General features: G+C 42.7%; 5 protein-coding genes across 6 annotated transcripts; 2 read left to right on the top strand and 3 right to left on the bottom strand.

The window, feature by feature from the left end:
• The first annotated feature begins 1504 nt into the window (after nt 1–1504).
• Nucleotides 1505–2532, top strand: LOC117572649 (protein transport protein Sec61 subunit beta). The gene is made up of 3 exons (XM_034255628.2): nt 1505–1666; nt 1730–1944; nt 2010–2532. The coding sequence occupies exons 1-3, from the start codon at nt 1664–1666 to the stop codon at nt 2095–2097; spliced, it is 306 nt and encodes a 101-aa protein (XP_034111519.1). The 5' UTR covers nt 1505–1663; the 3' UTR covers nt 2098–2532.
• LOC117572646 (rRNA N6-adenosine-methyltransferase ZCCHC4) lies at nt 2038–4032 on the bottom strand. Its single transcript, XM_034255626.2, has 3 exons — nt 3604–4032; nt 3350–3544; nt 2038–3294 (listed from the first exon to the last, which is right to left on the bottom strand). Exons 1-3 carry the CDS (start codon nt 3984–3986, stop codon nt 2550–2552), a joined length of 1323 nt encoding a protein of 440 aa, XP_034111517.1. The 5' UTR covers nt 3987–4032; the 3' UTR covers nt 2038–2549.
• Nucleotides 4033–4130: 98 nt separating this feature from the next.
• Nucleotides 4131–5454, top strand: LOC117572648 (complement component 1 Q subcomponent-binding protein, mitochondrial). The gene is made up of 2 exons (XM_034255627.2): nt 4131–4442; nt 4598–5454. Exons 1-2 carry the CDS (start codon nt 4229–4231, stop codon nt 5182–5184), a joined length of 801 nt encoding a protein of 266 aa, XP_034111518.1. The 5' UTR covers nt 4131–4228; the 3' UTR covers nt 5185–5454.
• A 374-nt stretch (nt 5455–5828) lies between these two features.
• Nucleotides 5829–6601, bottom strand: LOC117572650 (TP53-regulated inhibitor of apoptosis 1-like). Its single transcript, XM_034255629.2, has 2 exons — nt 6356–6601; nt 5829–6279 (listed from the first exon to the last, which is right to left on the bottom strand). The coding sequence occupies exons 1-2, from the start codon at nt 6500–6502 to the stop codon at nt 6160–6162; spliced, it is 267 nt and encodes an 88-aa protein (XP_034111520.1). The 5' UTR covers nt 6503–6601; the 3' UTR covers nt 5829–6159.
• A 151-nt stretch (nt 6602–6752) lies between these two features.
• LOC117572645 (eukaryotic translation initiation factor 3 subunit C) lies at nt 6753–10314 on the bottom strand. Of its 2 annotated transcripts, none has more exons than XM_034255624.2 (3): nt 10184–10314; nt 9809–9928; nt 6753–9735 (listed from the first exon to the last, which is right to left on the bottom strand). In XM_034255624.2, exons 2-3 carry the CDS (start codon nt 9899–9901, stop codon nt 7111–7113), a joined length of 2718 nt encoding a protein of 905 aa, XP_034111515.1. In that variant the 5' UTR covers nt 9902–9928; nt 10184–10314; the 3' UTR covers nt 6753–7110. The 2 variants fall into 2 exon arrangements, with proteins under 2 accessions (XP_034111515.1, XP_034111516.1); XM_034255625.2 differs by lacking the exon at nt 10184–10314 and adding an exon at nt 10093–10154.
• Between the last annotated feature and the right edge of the window lie 3 nt (nt 10315–10317).

Here is a 10317-nt window from a genome sequence, read left to right on the forward strand (position 1 = left end):
CAAAGGAAGAAGAAGATTACTTATCTGCTAATTAATATTTATTAAATTGAATAAATGTTACCCAATACGTATAATTTATTTATTTAATTTATATACAATTACTGATGACATATCAGTTTATACTTCTGATTTACGTGCAACATCTTACAAAAATATTGTGAGATGATAACAATATATTAGCAATCTCAGAAATAATCAATAATATTAAATAGTCTTTATTAACATCATAATATAACATTTTTGGAGATTTATCAATGAAATTTAAAATTTAAGAAAATAATAGCCTCTTTCCACCTCACTCAGTTTTTCTACGTTTTTTAAAGTCCCGTTTCGGGGTTTCCATCTGCACGAACCGAAAAATATGGGAAACGGTAAATTTCTCAATATGGCCGCTCTGGAATATCAGCTGTTCAAATGTAAACACGAGTTGGCGAACATTTCAAAAAACAGCACGCGCATTTGAAAATGGAAAATTTTATTAAATTGCAGAATTTTTATGAGGATTTTAACGAAGTGGAGGGAAAATTAGCGAAGTATAGAGTATAGGCCATTGCTGGCAGCAATGTAATATTTACATAAATACATTTACTTTTTAGCAACGGCATGGGTGTTTTTAGGAGCGCGATGTTCCTGGAAACAACGAATCATTTTTTGAAGATAATTTTCGAATTAATAGGGAGGAGTTTGGCATCCTTGTGGAGCGCCTTTGTGGATTGGCCAAAAAAGGCACTACATTTCTCCTCCCATAACTCGAACAACATAGCCTTGTGGATGCTACTCCACGATGTTGACGGCTTTCGAGTTTTTTGGCTCATCTAAAATATAAAAAATTTGCTTTAAAAAGCAAAATAAAATTTTTATTTTTCTATTTTCATACCTTGGCGCACTTTAATGTCAGCTGTTTTGTTAGTGGTGTGCTCTTTTTCGTTGTCATATCGATCAAAATATCGCATAATTACCCAAAAAGTGCGTTCGCTATTTCTACGTATCTCGCGAACGTAGAAAAACCGACTTTTTTTCTTATGGGTTTTTACATGGGGCGAACGTAACATTCGGCCTGAACGTGAAAAAACCAAAGAAAACCGTGCGGTGGAAAGAGGCTATAATGAAGTTATAAAATTTAAATAAATTATCGTTCGATAATTTTACGATAGATGTTATCGAATGAAAAAGGTAATCGAATGTACGCTGTCAAAGTGTTTAGCCAGTGTAAACAAAAATTATATATTCACGAAATATTTAAGACATACTAAAAGTATTTTCTTCTCAATATTAAGCGCGGTTTTAACTTGTTATACTTTATACACAATTATAATTATTGAAAATCTCCGCAGGTTGATTATAAAACTAATATTTGTTAAAATATTTTTATATATTATCAGAATATACACCTATTCGAAAAGTTTCGCCTTTTATTGTTTTGTGAAGTAAGTAATAAAGTGTAACCAGACTGTCAATTGCGGAACTGCCATTTTTTGGTATATCATATTTGACACAAAATAGTGTGTAACACGAATGCCCGGTGACGTGGAACACGAACCCGACACGAAGAGAGAAGTGTCAAATTGATTTCAGCGCATTCAATACTTTCCAGGTCAGCACACAGAACTCACGAGCTTAGTGCATATTTTACTTTTAATTCACATTAAACATATAAATTAAAATGGTAAGTTACAACCTTTTATCTACAATTGAACAACTTCAATTAAGTTCTGCTAAATGATTTTAGCCTGCTCCTGCAAGTTCCACATCCGTTGGCAGCGGTTCACGCTCGCCCAGCAAACTGTCGGCGCCACGTAGCTCAGCCGCTGGCGGCGGCGGCGGCAGCACTTTGAAGCAACGCAAGACAACAACGACAACGGCGGCAAGGAGTCGTGCTCCCGGCGGCGCAGGCACTGGTGGCATGTGGCGTTTCTACACAGATGATTCCCCCGGCATTAAAGTGTAAGTTGACAGGCTAACTAACATTTAATTACCGTGGCTAATTTCCTCCTCCCCTTCTTCTGTAGTGGACCAGTTCCTGTTTTGGTCATGTCGCTGCTGTTCATCGCCTCAGTCTTCATGCTGCACATTTGGGGCAAATACAACCGTTCTTAGACACTTTCATCGTAGCAAATACAAAATACTTTCACCTCAACGAACGCAACGCAACGCGAACCACAAATTGTCGACGTCATCAGATTTCATATCACAACAGTGGCCCAAACAACAACAACAACAACATTGATACTGTTGTATCTGCATTCCGTTTGTTGAGGCATTTGGTGTTTTCCACTTGAAATTAATAATAATTGTCTAAGCTTAAGTTACCCCTCGTTAAACTGATAAACTAAAAAATTTTATACATCATAATTTTTCGGTCGAAATTTGCGATTTACTTCAAATTGCTGCACAACAATTTTTTTTTGATTTTGTGGCATAGACATTAAAAATGCATTCCACAATTTATGGTGGACATGCTTCATGCTGATGTGTGTTAAGAACAAATGATTTTTTCGTATTAAAACAGTGTGTTTAAAAACCTAAACAAAACAGAGTTGTGTGTACTTTTAATGCTTTCGCAGTGCTATCGTTGTTTGGCCCATAAACTGGGATTCCTTAAAATAGCGTCCACGCTGTTTACAATTGCGTTCAGTGTGCTGTTTTTGGCCGCAAATCAGGCAACCGTGTGTATGTATTTTCCGCTTGTGCCGCAACTGCGACCAAGTTAGACAATTGCTTTCAACATGACCCCGATGGCCACACAGCCAACAGAGCTGCTTCGATTGATACAACTCGCAGTTGTGACCTTCGACTTGGCTGCAACGACGACAGCTTGGACAGTGTACATAGTTGGGTTTCACACACATATCACAGATAGTGCAGTGTCTGTAGGTTTGGCCATTCTGCGCACAACAATTGTCACAGCGATTACAGTGTACATTCTCCACTCCCGTAAATCGTTTGCAGCTCTCGCAGTACTTGTAACCTTCATCGATACGCAGCCGAAGCAGTTGCAGTGGAACGTTAGTGAAGACGCGCACGGGAGAGCCGTGGCAACGTCGGGAAGCTCCTACATTGGTGTAGCGTGTGTGGTTGGTGTAGTTGAGCTTGTAGTCGCAGACTTGAAGTTCTGGCATATCCTGCTTTATATAATTGGCCATGTAGTAGGGATAGACCCAAAAGATGGCCAATGGTGTTACTGGCAGGCCATTGATTTTATTATGCAGCCGCATCAATGAGCGCAGAGTGTGAGCAATGAGCTCGGTGCGGCAGCCAAATGGAGGATCTGTTACAATTAAGACACTTTCATTTCTGCAAATATTCAGTAAAGTTACCATAAATTGGAAAACTAAAGGGTATGACTCACTGGTCACATTTAAGAAAGTCCTCGAAGGGTTGACGAGCGTAGAAAAAATGATTATTGCACATGTTATAGAGGCAGAACTCATTTGGACTCAGATAGCTGCCGAAGCGATCATCGAAGTCGAGCAGAAAACTTGCAATATTCTTGTTGCGCCGCAAATGAAAGTGGAGGCGTGGTGCGCCCATGCAGATAACTTTACTAAAGGGTAAATTTATAAGAAACTATGAAGTTAAGTGACACTTTTAGTTAAAACTTACCTGATCTCTAATGCTTGGCACTGATCTGCAAAGAAACGCAAAGCGTTCTCATCAAAGAAATATTGAGCGTGCACATCATCTTGTGAAAGCGCTACCAGGTGACTGGTGGGATCTAAATCATGTGTACAATTCGTCTTAGGATAAGCTAGGACTTTAGAGCAACGCGGCAATTGATTGCCATTCCAATCCAAACGATTCATGCGAAAATCACAAAGTTTTGGATTACGATGCGCAGAACAAGCGAAGAAACCATCTGCGGTTGTTTGACTTTGGCGATAGAATAGTACTGTGGGACCATGAGGGCAGCTGGGATGTTGTTCAGCTGAAGACGCGTCATCTTCCTCTGCTTCCACAAGGAGTTTTTCTTTGATGTTTTCATTCATTTGCTTTTTGTTTTGGTTTTCTAACTGACCAGCAGAACGCACAACGCAACGAAGAGCGTTACCAGCTGGCTAAAAAAATTACGTTTGTTGTACGTTGCCATCTGGCAACAAGAAATGTTATTAGATATATTTATAAATCCGTACTACGGTCACATTCATTGCAAGTTGCAACACATACTGAAGAAGGCGGCAGCACATTTTCTTATTTTGATTATTACAAATACTTCCTATTATATAACAAGATGAACAGCCTGAAGACCGCAACCCTTCGATTTGCCAGCCTAGCCAGCTCTGCAACTGGAGCTTTGGGCAAACGTGATTTCACCCGCAGCCTGTGGCACATGACCAAAAAGCCGGCGACGGTTGGGGGAACAGGAGGCGGCGACCACGTTACTGTGCTGAACGTGCACAAGCCAAGCATCAATTGCACCTGTGGTTGCAATGTGCACACAAAGGGTAAGCCATTAATTTACGTAAATAGCTGTTCCCTTAACAAGCACAGCTCAATGGGGCATGTTGTTCCACAATTACATAACCTCAAAAACGTGCTGCTGATGAAATCGCAGAACATGAATTAGAAATGCATTAATAATCGCTTTTCTTATGATTAGGTGAACGTGAATTGGTGGAATTCCTCACAGAGGAGATCATCGCTGAGCGTAAAGTGCAAAAGGGCAAAACTGTGCCCACCACTTTGGAAGGTTTCAGCGTCAAATTGAGTGGAGCCGATGTCGAGTTGACCAAGCAAACGGATAAGGAGAAGGTAGTGGTCAGCTTCAATGTAAACCACACTGTGGACAGCGAGGAGGAACCCGAGATCAATCCCAATGCCGACAAGCCCGATTTGGGTGAAATGCGCAGCAAGCCGCAATTCGAAGTTGACATTATTCGTGGCAACTCGACATTGTCATTCACTTGCTCCTATTTACAAGGTGAGGCACAGGAAGGTGAATACAACGATGTCTTCTCCATCGACGAGTTGTCTATCTTTGAGGGCGAGTGGAACGACAAAGTTTACGCCGTTGCTGGTGATGTACTCGATGGTTATCTGTACGATCTGTTAATGAATCTGCTGGAGGAGAAGGGCATCAGCAATGAGTTTGCTGAAAAACTGTCCGATTTAGCCACCGCTCACGAGCACACATCGTACATTGGACTGCTGGAAAAACTCTCCAAGTTCACTGCTGGCGGAAAATAAAACGCTTGCCATCCGCATTTAATCTTAAGAGAAGAGTTTTGTAGATGTTTAAGACAACCCGCAAATTCGATGGCATTTTGACTGGAAACGTTTTTCATCGTTGGTGTTTTTAGTCCTTTTGCTCTCGGACTCCACTTTGCATACATACATATGTAGTTAATAAGTCCAAATGTGGAAACATATATGTTTATGTTTAAAAGAGTGAAAATACAACAGATTTTGTTCAAATAACTTGTATTTAAATACTTGTATAAACTTGTGTTCCACTAATTATAATTGGTTTTTCATTGTTCACCAGCGTGAGTTTCCAAAATTGGGTGTCGCTGCTCGGTTGGGTGGCAATGTTTGCGGACGCGTGTGTTCACCCAGTTTGGGATGAGGTCCAAAAGGTTCACCTGTGGCAAGTTCCAAATAAGCTGCAGAGGCAACCAGCAGGCACATCAAAAGCGAGAAAAGAAACTGCATGTTGATAATTGAAGCTTTACTTTGTCTATGTTTTGTTGCTGATTGCTTTAGCCTCTTTTATATTTTTATATTAGCAAAGTCCCAGGCGGGGAAGCACCTGACCTCAAGGCTAGGGAAGTGATAAGAGAGATTCTCTGCAAATCATTCAAAATCCTCTCCGAAGCATACACTTTTATTTGAAGTATTTTTTTTTATTATTGTCGTCTATTAATCAAAAACATTTACTACAATATATGTATATACAAAACTTTGACCGTAACAATGTTTCAACTTAACAATAAATTTCTATTTCTATTACACATTTTGTGGCAACTCATTCTGACCTTTGGTTCTACATATTTTTTAGATTGTAGCAGAGTCGCTTCGTTGCTTGTGCCGACGACGCTGCTGCTGTTGATGATGGAATGAATCCTCGTTCCCAACCTGCTGCTGCTCAACGCTAATACAAATCTGAGGCTCGCTTGTTGTGATCGATGCAGTAATACTTGGCTATAAACTGAACGATGGCGGTCAACTTTTGCTCGGCTTGCTGCCGCTTCCACTTCCATTATTATTGTTGTCGTACTCAGTTGTCGTGGTGTAATCCGTTTCGACTTCGCGCAATTCGATTTTCTGCTCACGTATTGCACGCTGTGGATGGTTGATAAATGCGTTATGTGGTCGGTAATAATTGGCAAAGAACCCCTTCCTTGCCACTTCCACTCACCTTTACACACTCCTGATAGACCTTGAAAATGGGCGCACACACGGAGTCGTCTGTTTGTCCTTTTAGAAAGCGTTCGGAGAACCAGTTGTTGAAGCATGCATCGTATTGTTTCTTTAGCTCGTTGCAGTCGTCGCCAATGCTATTCATTGTGTGTATTTTTGTAATTTTAATTAATAATTTGCCCCAACTTTGTTATTCAATAAGCCAACAGAAAATGTGCGCTGGCCGCAGATAGGCTGCCGATAGCATATCGATATATGAAACATCGAAAAGCGATAATTGACAAGAGTGCGCACTTTGCTTCGTTTATCGCTAGTATGCTGAGTACACTAAAAATTAATCGAAAATTAAAAATGTCAATATTTCAATCTCATTAATTTAGTCAAAAAGATGCTTGTTGTTTTCTTTGTTTTTCTTGTAGTTTCTTTTACAGTTTATTTTAATCATAGACTTTCGCACTTTAAGATTTAAGTTCATACAAAATGCATTTATCAATAGTTTTCTTCTTTTTAAGCATAATGAGCGTTAAAACAAATTCACAGTACAGCGAGTAATTGAAAATCGGTGCTGGAAGAGAATGCAGACCTCCGATTCAGCTTCAAAGATGACACTGAATCGGAGGCCTGGTCACAGTTATTGTTAGCAGTAGTTGTTATTCTCTTCTTCCATCTCAATTGCCATCTCAATTCCTGAGCCATTGCTATGGATTTGTTTGTGGGCTGCGGATGTTAGTGTGATTGATCGACGTGTGGCGTCTACTCTTCCTCGATGGTCTGTTGTTGCTGCTGTTGCTGCTGCTGTTGTTTGTGGTGTCCACCACGCGGACGACGACGCTGGCCACCCCAGTTGCCACCCTGGTTGTTCTGGTTGCGATTGTAGCCACGATCGCGATTACCCATATTGCCGCGCTGGAAGAAGTTGCCCTGCTTCATGTCGAACACCTTCTCGTTGACATCCACCAGATTGGTCACCTTGTCGACGAATTGCATAGCCAAAGCCTGTAGACGCGATGGCTCTGAACGATGCATGACAACCGTTTCGCTGGGATCATCCAAGCTGGCCATAAGCTCTTCATTAATGATCATTTTGCTGATGATCGAGTGCACCTTGGGCAATGGTAGATCGTACATTTGGGCTAATGAAGGTATACTGATCGAGGTGTACACGTTGGAGTACGTAAACAGATAAGTACGCAACGATTCCTCCTTGATGAATTTGACCAGCATTTCACGCACACGTTCCGATTCATAGAACAGATCCCATACCTTGGTGTTCATCTTCTTGTTCACAATAAAGTTGGCACAAGCCTGCCAATTTCCACAACGCATTGCCTTGGCAGCAGCGACGACATGTTCACGCATTGACTCTGGTGGTCCCACCAGAGATTGACGCTCTGAAGAACGCAACTGCTGGTAGAACGTTTTGCTGATCATACGACGGCGTGCATCGAACTCGTGGGCAGCAATGTAGGGGATTTCGAGGAGCATCGCCGACACCAGATAGACGCATTCGAGCAGTTCGAGATTGATGTGCATATGGAATGGCATTTGACGTTGCTTCTCAATCTTCTCCTGCTCCGCAGAACGTTCGTGTTGACGCTGCGGCAAAAGACCCTGGGCGAGCAATTCCTTGGGCTTGCCGGTAACCATTAGATCGACGAGACAATGATGGGCATCCTTGACGTTCTCCTGTCGGAAGGCGCACAGACCCAAATTGGCCATCATGCGATTGTAGAGAATGCGTGTTGATGGATCCGCTGCATCAATGTTATCCTGCAGATGCGACATCAGCACCAGATCACGTGCCTGGAACCAATTGTCGTGCATTGCATGGTGATAGATGTGCGCCAATATGGCACGCGTACGTATGCGATCCGTGTCGTCCTTGGCATAAATGAACTTGCACAGCTTGTCCATCACCTCCACCGAGGAGGGAGCAGAACCTGCAGCTGGTTGCTCGCCACGCTTGCGCTTCAGCACCTCGGGATCAAACTTATAGTATAGATGTTCGATCTTCCGCAGATAGATGCGACAACGTTCGTTGTTGCTGCCGGAGCGTTCAAAGTATTGAACGACAAGCTCAATGGTCTTCACCACATTGATTTCGTCCTTAAGACGCGACACGTAATCGTTGGAATGCGGATCGCACTCCTTCAGCAGCTTGGTGAACTCATCGTCCAATCGCTCAACGGCAGCCAAAGGACAACCGCGAATGAAATACGGTGCAGCGCTGTATTCCTCGTGCTCCTCAGCAACGCTTTCGTTCATGTTGATATCAGGATTGGCGAGCAGCAATTTCAGCATGCTTTGCATCACCTCCAGCAACAGTGCCCAATGCTCCAGCTTCATGGGCTCCGAAATCTTTTGATTGTAATCGAAGATGGCCGAAATGATGTTAAAGTGAATCTTGACACTAATTGGTGTACCCAACTCATGCTGCTCGGAGATGTCGCGCAGCTCGAACAACAAATCAATTTGCAGGCGACGATCAGTGCGTTTCTTGCCACGGGCAGACATAATCTCGACGAGTTTTGCCAGCACCAGAGGAATGTCGATTTCGGCATCCTTTTCAAACATTTTTGGCTTCTCGACAACATTGCCCTTGACAACGGTCTCCCATTCGCCATCCTCATCATCTTCGGCACGTTTACGTACCTTGTGCTTCTGCTCCTTGCGCTTGTCCTTGCGTTTATCATCGTCCTTATCCTCCTTTTCGGTGGTGCGCTTCAAGAAACGCTCACGCATGTTCTGGTATTGATTCTCATCCTCGGACGACTCCGTCTCCGATTCGGTGTCGGAGTCCCAGTCAATTGAATCATCCGAATCATCATCGTCATCGGCAATCGCCTTCGACGGCGCCGTCTTGGCAGCCTTGGGCTGATCGGGCAGCTTACCGGTGCCAACAACACCGGCATCGCTGTCGGCGCCATCGCGATCCGCATCACTGTCGTGTGCGTCACCGTCGCCCTCCTCGACATCGCTTTCCTGATCGGGTGCTTCACGGAAACGCGCCAAATCATCCTCGAAATCCTTGATATACTTGCGCACCTTTTGACGTAGTGTGCCCAACGATTTCGAGTTGTTCTTCGAGAGATTTTTGCGACCCTCGCGATCCTCCCACACTTCGTTGATGAAATCCTCTAGTTCGGCAAGACAGCGAATGTAGAAGCGCGGCGTAATACCGTTCTCCTCCTTCGAGATGACCGGCAACGCCTTTGTGTAGGCGCGCGTCAAGTCCTCGAAGCTGCTTAGCGTATTCGGTATATCCTTGATCTTCTTATGGTTGCGTATCGTCTTAATGATGCCTGTTAGGTTTTCATATCGCTTCTCCTTGGTGGAGCGCACCACACGTTTTACCTCCTCCTCGTCGTCACTGAATTGCTGTGCCACAAAAGAGAATTGCAGTTAATTATTGGATCTGAGCAATATTGGTAAGGAAAATTTTTGCACTCACAAAGTTGGCGGCTTTGTTGTAGTTCTGCAACTGAACCTCCTCCTCGCTGGACTCGGATTCCGAGTCTGAACCGTTGGCAAAGAAACGTGACATGTTTTTTACTTCTGCTTATGCCGTTTTCTATAAAAATGAAAATATATTAAAACGTATACAAATTATTAACTGATTTCATTAGTTTCGGGTGCTGTGTCACTTGGTGGTTGAGGTTATGTGCAAGCGGCCAACATGGCGTTTGCAAAATATTGACCGCACAAATTCGTCACTATATTATGATGTATCCGTACACTAGACACTTGGAACACATGCAGAGCAGGTTGCACTATCAAGTAGCAACAACTTCCTATTGTATTTGCCACGCTTTTAACAATAACTTACAATTATTACAGCAAAACGATGTCATTCACAAGACATCAAAGAAAAGAGGAAGCATTTAGCAGAGTCGGAGAAACATCGATAACACTATCGAAATATCGATGTTTCTATCATTTTTTGAAACTTTGATTTTTTTT

This window comes from Drosophila albomicans, chromosome 3 (assembly GCF_009650485.2).
Source record: "Drosophila albomicans strain 15112-1751.03 chromosome 3, ASM965048v2, whole genome shotgun sequence".
NCBI classification, from domain to species: domain Eukaryota; kingdom Metazoa; phylum Arthropoda; class Insecta; order Diptera; family Drosophilidae; genus Drosophila; species Drosophila albomicans.